This window comes from Plectropomus leopardus, chromosome 12 (assembly GCF_008729295.1).
Source record: "Plectropomus leopardus isolate mb chromosome 12, YSFRI_Pleo_2.0, whole genome shotgun sequence".
NCBI classification, from domain to species: Eukaryota; Metazoa; Chordata; class Actinopteri; order Perciformes; family Serranidae; genus Plectropomus; species Plectropomus leopardus.
In genome coordinates this window covers 30,672,283-30,696,358 of record NC_056474.1, presented here as the reverse complement: position 1 = coordinate 30,696,358, position 24,076 = coordinate 30,672,283, and the positions used below count along the sequence as shown (strand labels likewise).

At 41.0% G+C, this 24,076-nt stretch overlaps 1 protein-coding gene across 1 annotated transcript; it reads right to left on the bottom strand.

The window, feature by feature from the left end:
* Positions 1–14,304: 14,304 nt before the first annotated feature.
* On the bottom strand, positions 14,305–20,474 carry LOC121951751 (alpha-tocopherol transfer protein-like). The gene is made up of 5 exons (XM_042498205.1): positions 20,266–20,474; positions 17,777–17,930; positions 16,472–16,665; positions 14,721–14,831; positions 14,305–14,586 (listed from the first exon to the last, which is right to left on the bottom strand). Exons 1-5 carry the CDS (start codon positions 20,443–20,445, stop codon positions 14,338–14,340), a joined length of 888 nt encoding a protein of 295 aa, XP_042354139.1. The 5' UTR covers positions 20,446–20,474; the 3' UTR covers positions 14,305–14,337.
* Positions 20,475–24,076: the final 3,602 nt, after the last annotated feature.

Below are 24,076 nucleotides of genomic sequence, written 5' to 3'. Positions count from 1 at the left end.
CGCCCACTGTGTGTGTGAAGGGAACTCTCACCAGCTGTCCCCAGAGTGGAGCTCACACTGATGCAGCAGTTTAACACAATAGAACTTCATGCCATTTAAAAACAACATTTGGTAAATGTAAATGATGTTTGTGTATTTGCATGTGGAGCAGGAAGTGAGATCCGATCACAAGTGGTCACTCAAGAAGCATGTGAAGACGCATATAGTTCCAGGTGTGAACAGACAGAGTAAGAGCTGTCCTCCTGTGATCACATCACCAAGGATGCATGATAACAGCTGGTGTAAACAGCCTTAGATCAGTTAGGAAGCTTAAAGCAGCACAGGTTTATTACTTTGTGTGTTCATATCTGCTCAGTGATGGATCGGGCTTGGGTGCAGTATCTGTGGGGCAAAGGGTAGAGTGCTGTGGGAAGGACAACTGCAGCTTGAGAAAAGTGTCTGGGCTGGTGGACATGTCTTTATAGTCTCACTGAGATAAATAAACGCTCTCATTTGCAATTATGTGAACAGCTTTAGGGGCGTAGCTGAGCTGTAAAATCGGACAAGTTGATCTTAGCCAAAATAATCTTGGAAACCAACTGCCTTAAAAAGGAAAGTAAATGTAATTATTAATCTTAATTTATGTTTACTTTACTTTTACGTTTCTGTTTAGATTTACTTTATATAATAAAAAAAACCTTTACTTAAAATGTAGCTACATTTGCTCAATTTTGTGAAGTTGTAACAACTTCAAAATAACAGTTGAAATGACCAAATTCTAAGTGTTAAGTTAGTCTGACTTAACCCTTTGACACCTGAGCAAAGTGATTTAATTTCTTTCAACGACTCGCAGAGAAAGCAATGAGCAACTTAATAAGACATGACCCAAATAGTTAACAAGAAATTAGTAAGAAGTTACAAGAAAATTAGAAGAAGATGAAGAAGAAGAAGAGGAAGAAGAAGAAGGAGAAAAAAGAAAAGTAAAATCAAAAACACACAAAAAGTGACCTGGAAAAAGGAGTTGAAAAAAAAACAAGGATTAATTTACTTCTGTTACATAACTAAAACATATAATTCTAATAATTATAAATATAGCTTTCTGGAAAATTTTCACTTTTTAAAAAATATTTTTATAAATGTTCCCCTTAAAAAAAAAAAAAACCTAATTTTTACAACATTTTCTTGTCACCTTTTACTAATTTCTTGCAATTTGTGGCATCTATTTATTTATTTATTTATTTTGAACAGTTGCTCATTGCCTTTTCCCCCATACATTTGAAATAAATCAAACCAAATTGCTCATGTTTTAAAGGGTTAAATAGCTTGTAATAGTCGTGTGAACGCAGCTGTCAATCCAGGTTTCAAAGGGTTAACTTGATTATGACAAAGATGATTTTGCAAGTTCTGTTTGTTAACATGATTTAGAAAATGTACATTATTGACAAGTTTTTAACCAGCGGAATACAGATATAGCACAGTAAATTTGGTTTACTAAAGTTGCTAAAACTTAGAAAGATTGCTTTAATTAATTTGTCACATTTCAGTTGCAGCAACTTCACAAAATTAAGTAAGTATGACTAGACTTTAAAAAAAAACTTTAAAAATGCTAAAATGTTAACAAATTAAATTTAATAATTATATTTACTCAAAATTTTCAGGGCAATTGGTTTCCTAAGATTTTTCAAAGTAAAATCAATTTGTCATATTTTACATTGTATGGCCTCTCCTGTCTGAATCTCAGTGATGTGTTAGCAGGCTACTACATTAGCTTTCATTATTGTGTGTAATTACCAACAGTTTCAGCAAGGATCCTGCAGACTATAATCAAATGACAGTGCGTAGCTTTATGTCTTTATGTTGGCTAAACTTTGACAGGAAATGCATCAACCTCTCCTGTTCCTGCGCTGGAGTTTCCTTCCTGACACAAGAATAATCAGAGAAAAGGCAGCAACAAAGGCAGATTACTGTACAAGAGGTACAAGCCCAATTCTAAAAGAGTTGGGACACTGTGTTAAAAACAGAAACACATAAAAAAAAACAATAACAGCAACAAAAGAAAAAAACATAATGCACTGATTTGCAAATCCTTTTGACCTATATTAAATGCACTATGGATATAAAATATTCCATCCATCCATCCATCCATTTTCTTCCGCTTATCCGGGGTCGGGTCGCGGGGGCAGCAGCCTAAGCAGGGAAACCCAGACTTCCCTCTCCCCGGCCACTTCGTCCAGCTCTTCCCGGGGGACCCCGAGGCGTTCCCAGGCCAGCTGTGAGACGTAGTCTCTCCAGCGTGTCCTGGGTCTTCCCCGGGGCCTCCTACCGGTGGGACGTGCCCTGAACACCTCACCAGAGAGGCGTCCTGGAGGCATCCTAATTAGATGCCCGAGCCACCTCATCTGGCTCTTCTCAACACGGAGGAGCAGCGGCTCTACTCCGAGCTCCTCCTGGATGACCGAGCTTCTCACCCTATCTCTAAGGGAGAGCCCAGCCACCCTACGGAGGAAACTCATTTCGGCCGCTTGTACCCGCGATCTTGTTCTTTCGGTCACTACCCAAAGCTCGTGACCATAGGTGAGGGTAGGAACAAAGATCGACCGGTAAATCGAGAGCTTTGCCTTACGGCTCAGCTCCCTCTTCACCACGACAGACCGGTGCAGAGTCCGCATTCCCTCCCTGAGCTACCACCTTATCGTGGTGGAGGGGTTTGCGTGTCCCAGTGATCCTAGGAGCTCAGTTGTCGGGGGCTTCATGCCCCTGGTAGGGTCACCCATGGCAAACAGGTCCTAGGGGAGGGACCAGACACTACACTATTAGATATAGTGTAGCTCACAAGACCCTTATGATGACAACCAATGGTCCGGAGTTCCCCTCGCCCGGACGCGGGTCACCGGGGCCCCCCCCTGGAGCCAGGCCTGGGGGTGGGGCTCGATGGCGAGCGCCCCACAGCCCGAAGAGGTGACATGGGACCTCCTTCCCGTGGGCTCACCACCCGTAGGAGGGGCCGTAGGGTCGGGTGCAATGTGAGCTGGGCGGCGGCCGAAGGTGGGGACCTTGGCGGTCCGATCCTCGGCTGCAGAAGCTAGCTCTGGGGACGTGGAATGTCACCTCTCTGGTGGGGAAGGAGCCTGAGCTGGTGCGCGAGGTTGAGAAGTTCTGACTAGATATAGTCGGCCTCACCTCGACGCATGGCTTGGGCTCCGGAACCAGTCTTCTCGAGAGGGGATGGACTCTCTTCCACTCTGGAGTTGCCACTGGTGAGAGGCGCCGGGCGGGGGTGGCAATACTTATTACCCCCCAGCTCGGTGCCTGTACGTTGGAGTTTACCCCGGTGAATGAGAGGGTAGCCTCCCTCCGCCTTTGGGTTGGGGGACGGATCCTGACTGTTGTTTGTGCCTATGGTCCAAACAGCAGTTCAGAGTATCCACCTTTTTGGAGTCCTTAGAGGGGGTGCTGGAGAGTGCTCCTTCTGGGGACTCCCTCGTTCTGCTGGGGGACTTCAACATTGGCAACGACAGTGAGACCTGGAGGGGCGTGATCGGGAGGAATGGCCCCCCCAATCTGAACCCGAGTGGTGTTTTGTTATTGGACTTCTGTGCTCGCCACAGATTGTCCATAACGAACACCATGTTCAAGCATAAGGGTGTCCATATGCGTACTTGGCATCAGGACATCCTAGGCCGCAGTTCAATGATCGACTTTGTAGTCGTATCGTTGGACTTGCGGCCGTATGTCTTGGACACTCGGGTGAAGAGAGGGGCGGAGCTGTCAACCAATCACCACCTGGTGGTGAGTTGGCTCCGATGGTGGGGGAGGACGCCGGCCAGACCTGGCAGACCCAAACGCATTGTGAGGGTCTGCTGGGAACGCTCCTTCTGACGTCTCCCGTCAGAAGGAGCTTCAACTCCCACCTCCGGGAGAGCTTCGACCATGTCCCGGGGGAGGTGGGGGACATTGAGTCCGAGTGGGCCGTGTTCCGTGCCTCCATTGCTGAGGCGGCCGACCGGTGCTGTGGCCGTAAGGTGGTCGGTGCCTGTCGGGGCGGCAACACCCGAACCCGCTGGTGGACACCGGCGGAAAGGGGTGCCGTCAAGCTGAAGAAGGAGTCCTATCGGGCCTTCTTGGCCTGTGGGACCCCGGAGGCAGCAGACAGGTACTGACTGGCCAAGCGGAGTGCGGCGGCGGCGGTCGCCGAGGCAAAAACCCGGGCGTGGGAGGAGTTCGGCGAGGCCATGGAAAACGACTTCCGGACGGCTTCGAAGAGGTTCTGGACCACCATCCAACGTCTCAGGAGGGGGAAGCAGTACTCCGTCAACACTGTGTATGGTGGCGACGGGGCGCTGCTGACCTCGACTCGGGACGTTGTGGATCGGTGGAAGGAATACTTCGAAGACCTCCTCAATCCCACCGACACGCCTTCCGTTGGGGAAGCAGGGCCTGGGGACTCGGGGGTGGGCTCCTCTATCTCTGGGGCTGAGGTTACCGAGGTGGTCAAAAAGCTCCTCGGTGGCAGGGCCCCGGGGGTGGACGAGGTCCGCCCGGAGTTCCTCAAGGCCCTGGATGTTGTGGGGCTGTCGTGGCTGACGCGACTCTGCAACATTGCGTGGACATCGGGGGCAGTGCCCTTGGACTGGCAGACCGGGGTGGTGGTCCCTCTTTTTAAGAAGGGGGACCGGAGGGTGTGTTCCAACAACAGGGGGATCACACTCAGCCTCCCTGGTAAGGTCTAATCGGGGGTACTAGAGAGGAGGGTCCGCCGGATAGTCGAACCCCGGATTCAGGAGGAGCAATGCGGTTTTTGCCCCGGTCGTGGAACTGTGGACCAGCTCTGGAGCCTTGGCAGGATCCTTGAGGGTGCGTGGGAGTTTGCCCAACCAGTCCACATGTGCTTTGTGGACTTGGAGAAGGCATTTGACCGTGTCCCTCGGGGAGTCCTGTGGGGGGTTCTCCGGGAATATGGGGTTTCGGACTCCCTGATACGGGCTTTCCGTTCCCTGTATGACCGGTGCCGGAGCTTGGTCCGCATTGCCGGCAGTAAGTCGAACTCGTTTCCGGTGAGGGTTGGACTCCGCCAGGGCTGCCCTTTGTCACCGATTCTGTTCATAACTTTTATGGACAGAATTTCTAGGCGCAGTCAGGGTGTTGAGGGGGTCCGGTTTGGTGACCTCAGGATTGGGTCCCTGCTCTTTGCAGATGATGTGGTCCTGTTGGCTTCATCGGGCCGTGACCTTCAGCTCTCACTGGATTGGTTCGCAGCCGAGTGTGAAGCGGCTGGGATGAGAATCAGCACCTCCAAATCCGAGACCATGGTTCTCAGCCGGAAAAGGGTGGCGTGCCCCCTCCGGATCGGGGACGAAGTCCTGCCCCAAGTGGAGGAGTTTAAGTACCTCGGGGTCTTGTTCACGAGTGAGGGAAGGATGGAACGGGAGATCGACAGGCGGATCAATATAAAATATTTATTTAATATTTATTTACTTATTCTGAATTTGATGCCTGCGATATGTTTCAAAACAAGTTGGGACTGCAGCATGTTTCCTATTGTGTTACAACATATTTTCTTTTAACATCACTCTATAAGTGTGTTAAAACTGAGGACACTAATTGTTGAACTTTTGAAATTGAATTTCTTTCCCATTCTTGATGTACAACTTCAGTTGCCCTGCAGTGTGTTGTCATAATGTGCGCTTCATAATCTAGTAGCTGCACTCTTTTACTACTAAGTCACGCTGATGGAAAACGTGCAGAATGTGACTCATTGTCTCATTGGAACGAGCAAGAATGTCTCTGAAAAAGACATTGTCTGGATGGCAGCATATGATGCTCCAAAACTTGTATGTAGCTTTCAGCATTCTTGGTGCCTTCACTAATGTGCAAGTTACCCATGATGCCATGGGCACTAACACCTCTCCATAACATCACAGATGCTGGCTTTTGAAATTTGCGCTGGTAACAACCTGATTGCCTCCTCTCCTCTGTTACTGTACTTTGTGTCAGTCCATTTAAGATGAGCTCAGAGAAGGTGGTGCTGTTTCTGAATGTTGTCAATATCTGGCTTTTACTTTGCATGGTAATATTCTGTTGTTAATGTAGTGCAGCCTAAGGGGTCAAAGGTCATGGCATTCAATGTTAGTTTTCAGCCTTGCCCCCTACAAGCTGAGATTTATCCAAATTCTGAAAATCTTTTGATGATAATATGGCCTGTAGATGGTGAAATCCTAAATTTGTTGCAATGGTGCGTTGAGAAATCTTCTTAAACTGTTGAACTGTTTTTCACAAAGTGGTGAACCTTGTGGCGCCCTTGCTTGTGAGCAGCTGAGCCTTTCGATGATGCTCCTTTCATACCCAATAATGATGCTATCACCTGTTACTAGTTTACCGGTGAAATGTTCCAAACAGGTGCTTTGTTGCCCCAGTCAAAACCCTTTTTGGAATGTGTTGCAGACATCAAATTCAATATATATTTTAAAAAAAACAATAATGTCTGTCAGTATGAACATCAAATATATTATCTTTGTACTGTATTCAGTGAACTATAGGTCAAATGTACTGTTTATGTTTTACTACAGGTACACTTACTGTCTGAAACTACACTTTTAACTACACAGAGAGGCCTTGCAAGGTATCTTTGTCACTGAATTATAAAGCATTTTGCTCAACAGGTTAGTTAATGACAGACATTATGTTTTTCCAACTTTTTCCCCATTTCTGTTGTTTATGCCATGTAGTCCAGCCAACCCAGTGACCATTTAACAGCAAATGACATACCTTTTTAAAGTTAAAAAAAAGAATTATTATTATTGTTGTTGTTGTTGTTGTTGTTGTTGTTGTTATTGTTAAAAACAACAGAACTAAAAAAAAACTAATTTTATTTTGTTCAACTTGTAAGACATAATTTGTGTTGGGGTGTGTGTATGTGTGTGTGTGTTTGGGTTCTCTACCATGGTGACAGGCCTCAGCTGAGTCACAGACCTCTAGCTCCCTCTGCTGCCTAGGAGGGGTCCATCCCCCAATTTGGAACTGACCTAAAAGGTTTAGACAGCAGAACAACATCTACGTGAAGAGAAGCATACAGCATTTTAAAGCACACATAAGGCAAAGCTTATCTTTAACTGTAATAGTACATCATAATTTATTTGTTGATTATATTTTGGGTAAAATATACAATTATTGCCTCTGAATTAGTGGAGTGTAAGTATACAATAGCAGAAAATTGTACTTTTCTGCAGGAAAAATAAATCTTCTCACTGGGTAAAGTGGCAAGAATGAGGCAGTTCAGCCAAATTTCCTGCAGTGCACTTAATCTTATCTTAAAATTTTATATTTTTTTCCTCAAGTCAGGTATTTTTTAGTCATTCCATATGATAAAAAGAGTTTCTGCACATTTTTTTTTTGTCTTGGCGGAGGGAAATTTGACTGCTAATTCTCCACTGTGAATGCGTAGTCTGTGTGCATTTTACAGAGATGATTCTTTCTATTGCTGTGAACCTTTTCAATTGAAATCCAAAAGCATTTCCTATTGAGATCACTTCATTTCATGCTAATGCTGTTTTGATCTGCGTACATTACCTCAAAAATCTATTCTAGCTGCACCTGAAGGAAGCTGTTGCAATAAGTCTTACACATGATAAGTAACACTGTAAATGTATTGCTTTGAAACAATTAAATAATACAAGCATTCAAAATATGAAAAAGAGCATGGGTGCTCTGAACTGGTGTAATTCTATTTGTACTGATACGTGTCTATTGTGTCCATCTTATAAAACACTGAGGGAAACTCAGCTGCGTGTTTTTAAGAGGAAGTGTGTGGACACCGGAAGCTGTTGATTAACTCGTGGATTTCATCAAGTCAATTTGCATCACATCAACAGACAGCAGTGACTAATATAATCTCTCCAAGACTATGAAAGCACTCGGCTAAAATCACACCTTTTCCAAGTTTTCACTTATAAAACGTACAAAATACATGTGAATTTATCACTCTCACACACGTGCACACACACACACATACATATGTAAAAACTAAAATTAAAAAAATCAGTATATTTTCTAACCGTTTGTAACTATGTCAGATGCTGTTCAAACACAGAAAAGCTGCATTTCACTTCTGTCAGGTAGTTGTGTATATATGCGGGTGGTGTAATGCCGGACCAAACACTGTTGCAATGTTGTCTGAGGGGGATGTTAGTGGTTGGAGAGATGATGGAAGACAAATATTTCTGCAGTTGACACCTGACAGGGACACATGATTTTCAGTCTGTGGACAGACAGTCAACAACACAAGCATTTTCAAGTCAGTGAGAAGCATTTGTGAATTACACAAAATCTGAATGAGTTGGGGGATTTCTCAGTCCTTTTACAATCCATAGCTAATCTACTGTAGAAGTGTTCAATCCTGTATAATATAAGGAAAAGACAACATTCTTAGTTTAACCCTTCAGAAATGTTGACATTATGCATCTCTGCAAAACCACTGATGTGTTTATTTTTTGCATATTATTTTGTAAAAGATACACTGAAACTTTACATTTCAACAACACCATGGCTTAAGTAGTGTTAGGTATAAGCACAAAAAATACACCACTTGTCTATGGTTAGGAAAACATCATTTTTGGCTCAAAATACCTGGTTCGGAGGGACACAATCTTGTCAGGAATTTCAGAGGTTTTTCTGTAAAAAAATGTTTTTCGTACCACTATGCCCACTGGAAAATGGTGACAGGTCGCTAAAAATCACACTTTTAGGGGTTAAAAACAGCAACAAATTCCCAAAAAAAATACCCACTTTTATTTCCTAAAAAGTGGGAAAAGTTCCTAAAACAAAAACATCCACTTTTATTGCCTTAACAGCAGAGGGAAAAACAAGAAGTTCCTAAAAAAAACCCATCCACTTTTGGTTCTTAAAAAACCACTGGGAAAACAGGGGTAGGTTCCTATAAAAATGCCCAATTTTAGATTTGAAAATAAAAGGTGTAAGGAAAACCAGTGATAGTTTCCTAAAAGAAAAATGCTGGAAAAACAAAGATAGGTTCCTATAAAAATGCCAACTTTTGGTTTCTAAAAAGCCCCTAGAAACACAGTGATGGGTCCCTCAAAACACCCAGTTTTGTTCCTAAAAACCATGGGTGATAGGTGATAGGAAACATGCTGCAGTCCCAAGTGATAGGTTCCTAAAAAAACACCCACTTTTGGTTCCTGAAAAGACGCTAGAAATACAGCAATGATTTCCTAGAAGACATCCACTTTTGGTTCCCACAAAGTCACTGGAAAAACAGAGATAAGTTCCAACAAAAGCGCAAACTTTTGGTTTCTAAAAAGATGCTGGAAAAACAGCAATAGTTTCTTTTAAAAAACCACCCACTTTTATTTTGTAAAATAGGATATCAACAAGAAAATATTTCAGAATAGTCAATGGCTGATTTAGTCCTGGATGATTAAATATAGTCCATAAACAATAAGGTTTTTTTCCGAGCAGGGAAAAACAGTCTTTTATTTTTAAGAGGTTACCATGACAACCCCAAGTATCAGGAATACAGACGTTATATTCAAATTATATACACATACATGTATATATACAGACAAATATAGTACTCTAGCAGAGAGATTTCTCATTGAGGAAAACACTTAAAAAGCATTTACTGTAAATATCATCAGGTTGTATGCTGTCGTAAAGTATGTAAAACTGACTACAGAGGTGCCTTTGATTGTGCTAAGATTTAGGATTCAGACAGAGCCAAACAAACTACAGTCTGCACTAACTGAATGACAACAGCCAGGGCAGCAACAAAAGGTCGTGACCACCCACAGTATTTCAAGTTCATGGCTTCCAGTCTGTACAAAACAGGGACGTATTTAGATTTTGATCTTGGATCTAATAATGTGTCGAGAATAAGGAGCAGAGAAAGAAGGTTTCTGCTGTGTTCTCTTTATTTTTATCTTGTCAGCAGTGAACTATGGTTGTACTTACACTGCAGACTGATCTGAGGCATTAGGGGCTTGTTGGAGGGTAGATAATGTTTACTAGACGCAGCAGGGCTGATAGATGTGTTTACTGAGCTGCTCACACTGATCAAAGGTCTGTGCAGTACAGAGCACAAAGACACAGCAAAAGTAGGAAGACGACATGAAAACACCAAAGCTCATGGAAGTAAACCTCACAGCTCTATAAGGCTGCATTACAGAGGGTTTTTTATAGTAATGACTTATTGGGCCTCATGCAGCAATATTCTCCTGAATTTCTGTCATATTTCCTTTCTTCAAAAATACAAAAGAAGTCAACCCCAGATGCAGAGCATGTTTTTAACCATCCAAATCTGCTTAGTCCAAGTGTGCTCAATGGTGACTTAATCTTAAATCACTTACTAGCATCGATAATGCCCCCTAAACACTGTATAAGGGCAGGTTTTGTGCCATGTGCAAAGACCCTCCATCTACTGCCGTCTACTGTCTGCTGGATTCCATGTGAACGCAGCATAACTTTCACGGTGAACAACAGAGCCCCATATCCAATGCTGTATCTAGTTCTCCTCATAAATCTATTGTCCTCTTCCACGGCATCCACCATGATCTACATTAGCACAGAATGGGCAAACTTAATACTGGCTCTAAATAGGGCATTTGGGTTTTCACATCTGACACTGTAACTTTCATACACCCTTGGCACATGGGAGAATTTTAAGTTGGTTGCAATCTGCCACCTCACCACTAGATGCAACTAAACCCTACACACGAGACCTTAAAGTGAAAGGAGCTTTACTCTAATTTAGAATTACCCTGTCACTAATAGAAATCTGGCATTTAGAATCTTACATTGGTATAAAAGAATGAAAGTACTATCAGTAAGTATGCATCCAAAATTGGCTCAGGCAGTGTTATTATACATGAAGAGGTAACATGGAAGTTGCATGTTAATGTTGCAGCTGGCCTCAGTCAAGCCAAATCTACTTATTTCATAAAGCTACTGTTGTTGTTTTTTTAGGCCATGTTCAGACGAAAGTGGCCCAACTTAAAATGGAAAAGTCTTTCATTTGTGTTTAAAAAAAAATTCTGCGTTCATATGATAACATTGTGAGACGATCCTCATGTACACAAATCAACGATCAAAATCCACAAAAACAACGAAAACACTGTAGGACGCATGTCAGGCCAGTAGTTGGCGGTGTAAGTTTGTGATGACACATCATAGAAGAACACCACAATCATGCATAGTGTGATGTCACCTCTCTTACAGGATCTGCGCATTGTCAGTTTACACGGTGACAGAAGGGGTGGTATTTTCCAAAAGTTACACCCAGTGCCAAAAGTTTGTACTACATATTCTTTTAGGTGATGTTTGTGCTAAAAGCAAATTAAGTATGACATTGTACAGTGTTCTTAAACCCTCTTCACTGTCTAATGAGATAACAGAACCTCATGTTAGTCAAATTGACGAGCACCACTCAATCTGTTCACCTTTGTTACATTGACCTGTAGAGCAACACTTCAATAGAATCAGCTGATATGTTAACATGTGACCAGTGAGTACCACATCTACCCATGATTATTCTGTACTTAAATAAGACCATTTTGTTACTAAATGACACATTCTGCTGCTTTTGAAAGAGCGGCCATGATATATGGAGTCCAACAGGGATCTGTTCTGGCACCCCTCCTCTTCAAGCTTTACATTCTCCCTCTTGGTCAAATTCTCCATGACTCTATGGTTGTTTATCATAGTTACGCAGATGACATGCAGACCTATCTTGTGCTGTCTCCGACTATAGTCTAATAGACTCACTTTGTCAATGCGTTGAAAAAGTAAGCTATTTAACAAAATTGACAAGACTGAAATTCTTCTCTTTAGCAATAAAAAAGGAAGGCTGACACTTTGTACTTACTCTGATTCCAGAGGACTAAAAACTAAAGCCCATTTCAAAAACCGCAGTGTGATTACTGAAGATTTTCAACTCATTTTTAAACTCATCTGTACTTTTATTAAACCTGCCTAACCTGTTTTTTTCTTATTTTGTTCTTCTTTAAAAAAAAAACATTATTTTTTCTTTTCTCTCTTCCACTGAAGTTGAAACAGACACGAAAATGAATTAGAGCAATTTATTTACAACATTCTAAACCCTGCACTTCATCGACCCATTAATGTGCCTGTCTACTCATTACCAAACGTACAGAAACACAGGGATGGATCTTTGCTTAAAATTAATAAGGCCTTTCTAGTAAAAAACAACAACAAAAACTTAAATCATATTTCTTACAACAATTAAAAATGAATGAGAACATGACTTGAGATATTGTGTTGTGCTTTCCTTTGTGTGACTTTTAAGTCAATATAATTGGATATTCTCAGAAAGATCCAGGCCAAGAAATACATACATTCTCTTTTTTAAAGGAGCTATATACAATATTCAGTGTATCATTACACCTTTTAACACAGAGATCGTGCTATAGAGCAGTTACTTAGTCCCTTCTTTATGCCTCCTTTGCATTTTAACCCAGAACCAGCTAACATGCAATGCCATGCATGCACAGCTAGACTGTCTACCACAACAAACAACAGAGAAGCTCAGATTACAACACACACACAGGAAGGGTTACTTCATTCTATACTCAGAGAATGGTTTTGTTTTTCATGTTTCTTATCTTTTTTGGTGCTAATTTTTCAGGGATATTCTCAAACAATTCCCTGCTAATTTTTTGAGTCATTTCTTCTTAAGTTGACATTGCCTTCTGCCCATGTTTTTTAAAGAAATCAAACCAATTTGCTCAGGATTCAAAAGGTTTATGCTCTAAATGTTGTATAGAGCTCCTTTAAGGGGCAACATACACAAATTAAGATTTTCTTCATTAAAAATCTATTCAAGGTTCTGCCAAAATTAATTTAAAAATATTCTATACACAGTTTGAATAGCATATTCACTATTTTTTTTCGTAATACCTGAGTATGTGGGATATGTGCATAATATAGTTAAATGTTTCCTCATAAATAAAAAGAAAAAAAGGTAAGAAGATCAAAGTTAAAATGAATCATAAACTAGTAGGATATTGGATGGATTGGTCTGGCTGCTTATATGATAAACGTGTGGAAGGAGTGATGAGTTGGAGGACAGTCAGGGTTCACTCAGCTGCAGAGAAACTGTCCATGGTGTCCATGTTATGGAAACTCTTTGACCTCCAGGAATTTTTGCAAAGAATTACATTCTTACAGTGGCACTTAAATTGGGTTCACAGGATTGTACAGAAAGTTTGCGTCTTGCGTCTTGGTCCTCTGGTTGTGGGCTGGTGTCCTGCAGCTGTTGCTCATAACTCCTCATAGCAATCCATCCCTGAGCTCCACTAGAGACTCGCCTGTTGGTTATTAATGTTTAACTATGGAACAACTGAAGTAGCGCGATCCCTGAAAATGTGCATGTGCGTACAGTAACATTCAGTGACATTTCTGTAAAAGATCTGATAAGGTAGGCTTGTTGACATAGTAAACTGTTGATCCAGTCTCTATTTCATAACACAGCTGAAGAGTTGGCTCAGTTAATCAAACTATCAACACTGAGCAGCTATCAGATACTAGCAACACGTAAAAAACAAGAATTAAAAATGTATTAAAAACATATAAAAACTTCAGCATTGAGGAAACTAAATGATTATTAGCTTCCTTTTTTGGAGTAAAATAAGGAGATAATAAGCAGATTGACACCACTTCCATGTTTGTGTTTTAAGTGCAGAGCTGTGATCAGGACGTGGTTAATCTCTCTAAACAGATCAGCTGCATATCAATACAGAATCGGAATCAAATTTTGGCATCGGAGTCATTCTGTTTTCCATCTGTTGTCAGTGTAATACTGAACAATCAGGTTTGAGTAGAAGGCAAACAAATGTGTCTGGAGAGCAAAGAAGCGGGACCAGTATCGGGTGTAGCTACGGTGATGTCACCCAATGGTTTGTGAACTGCCGTTTTTAAGCCTTGAGTTCTTGAGCTAGACTAACTCTGTTCTGACACACACTCAGCACTTCGAACATGGACGTGAGATTGCCAGGAGCTTCTTCATGTCTGAAAGAGATATTTTAAATTGAGATGCAACTCGTCCCTTTGTTCAGATTTTAGTGAAAAATGTAACAAGAAGACAGCTAACACAGTCACCCAGATGGACCAGTGCTAAAAGGTTTTAACGCAACGACGGCTCTCTATGCCACAAAAAATATTCAAGCTTTGTATTCTAGAATTAAGGCTCCAAAAGTGGCTGCCAGTGTGTGTGTGTGTGTGTGTGTGTGTGTGTGTGTGTGTGTGTGTGTGTGTGTGTGTGTGTGTGTGTGTGTGTGTGTGTGCGTGTGTGTCCAAAGTAAAAGAGTGTATGTATGATCCAGCTTCCAAACATCAACCCTCTGAGAGCTGCTCAGTCTGCACCTCCTCTGAGATCAAGGAGTCCTCGGAAGTAATGGCGATGTCACCTGTTGGATGGGAGGCAATCTGCTGCAGGAACTGCTCTGACTGAAGCAGCTGATTGGTCCAGTCCTGGCACGCCTCCTCTATCCCAGGCCCCTCCCCTCCATATTCTGGAGGCAGGACATGCGAGGAGAAGTAGTCGCTCAAAGTGTCTTGGAAATCAGCGCCGTGCATATGGATCTGCAGCGTGGAGAGAGTGAACTGGAGTTTAAAGACTCATTAAAGTATTTCCAGTCTGTTTAAAAGAGAGTCTCAGAACAGAGAGGAGCGTCTTTGCAGCGTAGTGCTATCACAATGACTAACAAGCTGCTCACCCTCTGTTTGATCTTCTCTGGCAGAAAGGGACGAATCATGGTGAAGACTGGCCGAAAGAGCATTGGTTCGTTAACCAGATGGATTCCTCGAACTTTCAGTGGGAAAGAGTCCTGAACATGCAAACACACATACAAGGACGGCTGTAAAAACTAAAAGACCAAGCTCACTACTTGATGAGCCATTCAGGTTTATAGAACAAGCGCTAATAATAGTAAAATCAAATCCTTTACAACATGAGTCTTGTGGTTTGTTCATAACACAAAGCAAGTCTTTCGCACGGCGTGATTACATACAAATTATAATAAGATGCACAGGGTTTCCCAAACATTCGTTTATTAGTGGCAACAATTAAAACATCTGCCATCACAAATAGATTTCCTATTTTTGGAGCTGGAACATTCATTAGGAGTACTTTTGAAATATATATATACCATTCCGTTATACATTGCACCTCAAACCCAGAGTGCAGCGTGTACCCTGGGCACAGATGGGACAGCAGACCTCAAGGTGCATTGAAAGTGAAACTTGACCATACATTCTGCTGGGTCTAAAAGTTTTCATTCACTCACAAACAGCTGCTCTCATCCACTGATCTGATCAGATTAGCTCTGAGTGAATCGACAGATCAATTATCCACCCTGCAAATCACAAACTGCTGCTGAGGAAAAAACGAACTCATGGAGAGCTCCTCCTTTGCTGTGTTACAGACCTGCAAAATCTATGAATTTAGTGAGGGAATACAGAATGACAGAAAGGGACACATGAGCATTTTAATGAAAAACAAAGTTTATCATGTTTACATCACTTGATTCCAATTATTGGCTGTACTTTACTACTGAACATGATAGCTGTTAGATGCATTGTATAGTTGGCTAGCAGAACCATGAGCACTGTTGTTAAGGGATAATTATTGTTGGTTCTGAAATGCTTAAAAAGAAAACACTCCAGCTGTACTAGCGCAATAACATGAGGCCAAAAATTTGCTTCCTTTTCTGTGTGTGAACACACCAGAGCTTTGCTGTGGCGCAAAGGTTGCAAAAAAATGCATGATAGTGTCAAAAAATAAATATCGAAAAATAAAGCCAGAAATGTTTGGATCAATCTATTCTGTACAAGGCACTCTGTAAAATGTAAAAAAGAAAAAGTTAACTGTGTAGACGGTGCAAGCAGATATCCAAAAATGCCCTACCATTACAGAATTACAAGAGAAATAATGATAGTAATAGCTCTGAATGTTTATGTTGGAGAATATGTAAAAAAAAAGCCTTGAGACCTCTCCTCAAAAGTTTGTCAACTAAAAAATTTGGTCTGTGGGGCAGATCCTTTACCTGCTTTTGGGTAGTTGAGGCTAAAATGAACTTTTCATTAGACATGTCTTTCTTACTGTTTAATAGACTATTTAGGCAAATCTAAAAAGCTACATATACTAGTCAAGCCACTGTGCAACGAATTAGCGTACAGCTATGTCTTAAAGAAAGATGTCTGAGTGGGTCTTTAATGGTGTGTTGTTTAAACGGGAAAGTTACTGTTCTAACTTCCTAATGTCCTGTCTGTTTTCACATGCTGTCAGAATGTGGTTAGCAGAGACCTCAAGTTCTCCTTTTTTTCATAGAACCTGTTTAAAGTGTTGGGTGTCGTCTGCATACAAATAACATATTATTGTGGATTGGGATCCATATGAAGCCTATCACCAACTGAAGTGTCCAGCTTTGTAGCACCTAGTAGAAGTTGTATTGTGGCACGATCTTACCGAAAGTACAGAGGATATCTTTCTGGCGAGGGAGGGGTTAATCTGCAGGGCGTGGCCTAAACTCCACCCCTGCAGGTCAAAAATGACCTTCAGACCCCGCCTCTGCGTCTTTGTCTCCGTGGAGATGATCTCTGATGTCATCAGGCTGACCCTGAACACCTGGAAGGCTGACCAGTCTTTGGGGTTCCACTCTCCTGCAGAGAAGACAAGACGTCTCACTGGACTACTATCGTCCTTGAGCTGCATAAGTGAGATTTTAAATTCAAATTTTGTCATCATCCCAATGTAAAGTCTATGGACCAAAACTCTAATGTACATGTGTAGTTGGCCACAACTGAAGTGAACCAAGATGGAGAACTGTTTTTCCAAATGCACTGAGCAAGCAAATTTCACTCAAGCAAATGGTCCACGTGATGGACACAGTCCAGTATCCTTCTCTTTGTCCATCTTGAAATTGATGATTTTCACATCAAGACAATACACAGAGCAACACTACCATAGATTTGGGGTGGTGATTGTGCCCACCTGATGAATGTCCAAATGTATCTTTCTTTAATCTCTGTTTTTGGTCTCCACCAACTCTGGGAAAAACATCTGCCTCTTTATCTACTAACTATATTTGTCTGTCGACCATTTGGTGCCAAACAGGTTGTGTTATCAGAGATATTTTCTCTTTTACTGAAAACAGCTTTCTATTGTTGCTAGAGTTTGTGGGTTGCAAAACACACATATACGGTTCCCTTAAACTGACTGTATGGAAGAATGGAAGCAACCATGTAACCATTGGTTTGTTTCCAAATTTGGTATTTTTGCCGTCACATCTTGTTTTTTTTGGAGCCATAAGTGACCACATTTGGACAAAAGCTAGGTACTATAGCCACTGCTACGCATCTGTCCTGACTGACAGGCCACTGTTGTAGTGACAAGTTCATTACAAGGTAGTTATTATTATTATTAATAATAATAAAAATAATGACAAATTTTCTTGGTATTTTTCCTCTTTCATCATTTAAAAATGTTCCGATGTTCCTCTCTCTCTCTCTCTCTTTTTTAAGCTAAGTATTATGGTAATTTTCAGTCATTTTCTTGTAAACTTTTACTAATCTTCTGCAGTTTGCGGGACATTTTGTGCCAAGTGGCTAATGCCATTTTTCCACAAGTTTTTTGAGAAATCAAACCAAGTTGCTAAATGTTTAAATATTTGCAAAATGCATTTGAACGCAGTACAAGAAAAACTGATATTGATCCAGATTTCAAAGGGTTAAACCTCAAAGATAAAGAAGAAGAAGCTGTTCCTGTACTGACCGATCCTGTAGATGAGCACCCTGCTACCAGTGTGGTCCCGCTGTGGGAGGACGGCGTGGTACGTTGTGTTGAGGAGACCGAGCACCGAGGAGGGAGACAGACAGGTGCTGATGTCAGGACTGTCCCTCCGCCACCGCTGGTAGTTCAGTAAGAGCTGCCCAGAACACAGCATGCAGGGACAGCAGAGAAATGAGAGGGAAGTCATAAGATTCTCATTTTATTTTTTTCCAAAAATATGGGGAGAAGGCAATGAGCAACTTGACAAGCAAGTTAGTGAAAAAGTTTTTTTTCCAAAAATCGGTTAAAAATAGAAGAAAGTGGCCTAAATAATCATTTTAAATATAAAATTATTATACTTATAAATACAGTTTTATGGATAATGTATTTTTTTTTTTTAGAGTTATCTAATAATCCTCCCCAATTTGTTTCAAAAATATGTGGAGAGGGCAACGTGCAAATTAAGAAGACATGGCCCCAAAAATCAGCAAAAAATTATTTTAGAAAAAGGTTCCAAGAAAATGACCTGAAAACAAGCAAAATAAAATATCTAAAGTGCTGAAAAACAATTATATATATATATATGTATATATATATATATATATGTGTGTGTGTGTGTGTGTGTGTGTGTGTGTTCCTTTCTGTAATATAATTTTAAATGTAAGATTATTGCCTTTTCCCCCTATGCTTTAAAATAGATCTGCTTGGGTGTTTAAAGGGTTAAAAAGCTTGTGAAAGGCACCTGGATGCAGCACAAGGAAACTGATGTTGATTCCAGGTTTCAAAGGGTCAATCTCTCAGTTATCTCTGTGAACGGTAAACACTCCTGCTGATGCAGGTCCAACAGGAAATAAGAACACGAGCGCGGGCTGAGAGGTTGTAAAAGCAAATTTAGAGAGGTGTTTGTGTGTTCAAAATCAGTCACATATCAGTAATTCAAGTCACAGTTCAGACTGCTGATCTTAAGCCCGGCTGGATCATCTCCAGCTGCTTTCAGATGAAAATAAGCAACTAAGCTTTCCTGTTGAGCCAAAAACTGTGTGCAACCCGCACTGACAGATTTCAAATAAAAGACTACTGTGATTTTACAATCAGTCCTAAAAATAACAGTAGTAATAATAAGGCGACAACAACGCTCTCTGAAGTATGATAAAGTCTTTGTAAACAACAACAGAGGATTAACCCTTTCAAACTTGAGCAAAATTGCCATAATCCTCTTTAAAAAACATACAACTTTACAAGAAATGGCCCAAAATTTAGCAAGAAACTAGTAAAAAGTGAAAAGAAAAATATCTAAAAATAATACCCCACCCCCCTACAAAGGGGTCAACAAATGATCATCCGATATTTATATATTTGGCGTTTTACATATTATCTGTGTCAGCATTTTATTTGAATGATCTTCCCGATAAAATTAATTAATTAAAAAGTGCAAAAAAGTGTCAGCATGGGAGAAACATTCACTCTGTACAACCTCAGGGAGGTGAATTCACTTCTTCATTTTTTATTTCAATTATAAACAACCGATGCTGGGAACTTGCAGTATATGATGTTAAACATTTCAGTTTTGATTAAACATTTGCTAAAGGCATTTAAACAAAGTTTATGTTGGAGTTTGTTAAATTACAAATTCTAAATATTTTAATTTTTGCGCATCGGTTCCAAATATTTGTTATCGGCCTCATTAATTACTAATAACTGGTATCGGCCCTGAAAACCAATATTTAAAAATGTCATTCTTGTTTTTGCTCTGAAACACAATATTAAACATATAATTAAAGGAAAATTAAATATAGCTTTCTGGTCATTTTTCCTCTTTTTGATCCCATCTATTTTTATTTTTTATTTTTTGCAGTGTGCTGGATATTTTTTCCTAAGTAGCTCATTATGTTTTTTTTTTTTCCAGTGTTTTCAAAAGAAATCAAAGCAGTTTTTTCATGTGTAAAATGTTTCGGAACGCAGCACAAGAAATCTGATGTGGATCCAGATGTTTAAGGAGTTGATAAACAAAACGAAACAACAACAAAAAAATCACACCCAAGCCACCCACTTAAATAATAAATAAATAAATAAATAGCGTACAGCCCCTTATCTCTATCAGTGGCCTGCAGTCCATTAGTGTAAATGTGTAATCACAGACACAGCCTGCTGAACACTATACACTAAACCTGAAATCAATGTTAAAAATCCAAACAATAAAATCAACAAACTCTGAATGCTTGCACACTTTCGCACGGCGGTGTTAAAGTGGTAAAACACACCTACAGTTAGTCCGCTAAAAACACTTTGTACATTAAGTTTTCAGCTCCACAGACTCTGCAGCGATCATCGATAAACAGTTCCACAGACTTCCAGAAAGTCAAAGTAAAGCTGCATTTCTCACACTCACTGTGCCCTGCGCACCCTTCTGTACCCCGCTGTACCCCGAGTCCTCTCTCTGCCTACTGATCGGATCGGATCGGATTTGTGTGTGTGTGTGTGTGTGTGTGTACCCTGAGAGAGAGCTCCACGTCGCCGTCTCTGGCCCGCAGAAATTTGAGGAGAAAGCCGTCGGAGAAGCTCCTGACGGCGGACAGCTCGTCGGCCTGCAGCGCTCTCCGCCTCAGGACGGCCACAGTCGGCCCGAGCTGCTCCGAGTCCTCCGAGAGCTCATCGAGCTCAGGCCCGCTCATGTCGCACCCTGGTCGGCTGTCTGCCCCGGACACAGTGGAAGAGAGGGACTGTGGAGAGGGGCCGGCTCTCTCTCTCTCTCTCTCTCTCTCTCTCTCTCTCTGTGTGTGTGTGGGGGTGGGGTGTTTTCAAGAAAGACACTTTCTTGAAAACACATAAAGAACAAAATGATCACAATAGTTGCAGCAGTTAATGTTCTAAATTGGTGTTTTACTATTAAATATCTGTATTCTAATTTCATTATTATTACTGTTGAATTAATGCTTAAAGCTTGTAAACCTGTAAAAATTGGCTCGATTTATTCCAAAAACGAGGTGAGAAGGCAGTGAACAACTGAAGCCATGGCCTAAAAATGAGCCAAAAATGAATTTAAAAAGTTACAAGAAAATTATCTAACAAGGGAAAAAAGACGTAAAAAAATGACTTGCAAAGTGCTCGGGAAAAAACAAAGTATTTACATATTTTAACATATTTCTTTTCCAAAACATAAATATATATGTTAAGTTATAGGAACTATAAATATAGTAAATAAAGTTATAGTTCTTGCAGTTGCAGTGCTGGTGCAATGAGCTTTCATTCATAATAACGCAATATAATATAATGAGCATATTCAGAAAGTGTAATATTCAGACACATCTGAACTCTTGCTGTGAATCAACATGCAGAAAGTGCTGTAACAGCGCCCCCTGCTGGTCACCAGCTGCTCCCTCAGCCTCTGCACTCATTCACTGTCTGCTGTCCACGTGATACACCATGTCAGTATTTACATGTGGATGATACTCAGGAACAGCCGGGTTTGGTTTGGGTTCATGTACAGATATGTAAGGGTAAGTAACGGTTTTTGGGTGTGTATTTCATTTGAATGGCATCACTGTGCAGTCTACAGACACATGCAGTGATAGTGTTTGCCATCGGGGGGCACTAATATAAACTAAAGCATGGGGGGCAAAGCCTTTGGGTCATTGTTATGTTACAACAGTTGATCCATATTAAAACAGTAAGTATTTCACTTTTATCTGTAATGGTATCTGGACATGACAGGTTAAGTTTGGGTCTTATTTATCCAGGATTTCAGATGTGTCTCTGAGGAGCCGTTCACATGGCAACGGGTCTTGTAGAAAACCTCAGAAACGGAGCACCAACTTGTTGATTTGTGGCAACATCAGAGTATTTGTGTCCTGTAAAACATTCCACAATCCAACTGACGAGAAAAGATGGAGGATGTGAGATTTTGAGTTTTGAATCTGTTAGTGTGTGCTGTGCTGTGGTCATCTCGCTGCACACCACATACTATGAGAACAAAACTGTTCAGTCTGTCGTTATTATACACGTGCTTTCTGAATCAGTTAAGATTTTAATAATCTTTCAGTGTGTGCCAGGTTTGAGAATAATAATCTAAGCCTGTCAAAACTGCACTTGTAGTGGACGTACGAATACGCCCCCCAAGTCGTCAACACTGGACCAATTTTAAAAAGTGTCACCAGACTCAAAAACACAGGAAAACAGGGTCCAGTTTGGCAAATACTGAATTTACACTTTCAAGAGATTTTGCATGTGAATGTTGAAGTTCCTGAACGTAGTAAACCGACACATAAACAAACAAACAAACAAACAAACAAAAAAGACTCCCAATCACAAAGTCCTTTGTGAGCTTTCGCTGTTTTTACTGAAAAACTGTAACAGGGGTTTGGTGAACCAGGCACCTCTGTAGCATCACGCTGCTACTGTACATACAAGACAACACCCACAGCACAGTCACGATTATACAATGCTCCTAATCAATATATTCATCAATATATAATGTATTGTATAATCAATAGCTCTGGGTCACACCAGAGTGTGGTCAGAACATGGACCAAAATGCTCTCTGGGGTTTCAGTCCTGGCTGTGGTGCACGGAGACTAACCACGAAACATCTGTCGCGTTTTGTTTTTTGGCTCCATTTTTATTCTCGTTTGAGTTTTGATTAACTCTTTGAAGCCTGGATGGACATCAGTTTTCTCAGGCTGCAGTCAGATGCCTTTCACAAGCTATTTAATCCTGTGAAAACCGAGCAAATTGGTTTGATTTCTTTCAAAAACATGGAGAAAAAGGCAATGATCAACTTAAAATGTCCCCCAAATTTCATAAAATCTGTTTAAAAAACAGACAACAAATTATCAGAAAATTTGTCTTTGAACTTTTGAATTGCATACATTTAAATTCAACATAATTAGTAAAAGTATATATTAAAATGTAGGTTACAGAAAAAATATTAAACTTTTTTTATTGTCAGCACTTTTGGGGGGGGCTTTTTCTGGTTTGTTTAATACTTTTCTATTTTTTCCTTTGCTTTTTTTTTAAGGTAATTTTCTTGTAACTTTTTAATAATTTCTTACTATTTTTGGGGCAATGAAGGAAGTAAAAACAATTGGCTCAGGTTTCAAAGGGTTAAACTATATGGACGTCTGAGAATTTTGATCCAGGTTTGTTTTTCACTACGTATTCTATGTTCCACACAGAGAACGCTTTGGGCCAGCGAGCATGAACCAACTTTAGGTGCTATATCTCAGGCAACTGGACCTGCCTGAGTTTCTTCAAGATGTTGCACCTCACATCCAACAGGCTTCTTCAGTCCTAACACACTGGTTGGTGTTGCACGCTTTCTCTCCCACCCAGTGTGTGTCGCCTGCTATATTAGAATTACCATGAGCTGGATAACTGACAATCTTTGCCAAATCAAAAAAAGACGAATTAATAGCAGGGCTGAATGTCCAAAATAAATCGTATTAGTGGACTCTCCATGCTCCAGGCCCTGAGGTTCAGTGACTGGTGTGTTTACAACAGAACTGGTGGCCAGCTGGCAGTCTGAGGACACACTAGGCGGGTTTCCATCACAGATTTGCATGAAACTTCAGTGATATTTGCGAAATGTTTTGAAAACACAATTGCGAGATGACTGTGTTTCCACTGAGTGATTTTATGCAACTTCTCCATTCCTCCAAGAAGCATGGTGATGGATGTTCAAAACATCAACAGCTTTATTTCTATTGCAGCCACCACACTAACTTCATTAATTCCAATCCAAGGTCACGTAGAGCCATAATGGAAAGGTGAGCCCCTTATATGTGGGAGCGGCCACGTATGAGGGATTTCTGGGAGCTGATAGTCACGATTTCACAGAGGAATTATGGATTCAAAACTTCCAGATGATCCACTCAACTTTTAAAGAGTTATGTGATGCAAAAACAGCTCCTGTAGCTCCTGCTGCATCATGAGGGAAGCATATAGCCATAGCATCATGTGACCTAGAAAAGCCAAAAAAGTGTTTACATTGCAGATTTGCTAAATATGGCTTTTTTGAATCTCTTGAAATACAACCTCATGCGAGTGTAAAAACTAAAAAACAAAACTGACTGGTTTCCATTTGGCATATTTTATATTCACAACTTCAGTTTGAGGGTTAATGGAAACCCGCCTACAGTCTCCTCACAGGGCAGGGATCACCAAAAACCAAACCTCACACTCTCCATTCAGAAAAAGCCTTCGAGCGGGTCGTCCTGGACCTGAAGAGAGGACACTGTTGCCGTAGAAACAAAGCACACTTGACGTGAGCTCGGCTCAAACTCCAGCAACAACCCTGTTTTCCTATCA

Coding starts and splice junctions, on each gene's coding strand:
- LOC121951751 (XM_042498205.1), bottom strand. CDS start 20,445: ATGAGCGGGCCTGAGCTCGATGAGCTCTCGGAGGACTCGGAGCAGCTC. Junction 17,931..20,265: donor ACGTGGAGCTCTCTCTCAGG/GTACACACACAC, acceptor TGTTCTGGGCAG/CTCTTACTGAACTACCAGCG. Junction 14,587..14,720: donor CAGAGAAGATCAAACAGAGG/GTGAGCAGCTTG, acceptor TCCACGCTGCAG/ATCCATATGCACGGCGCTGA.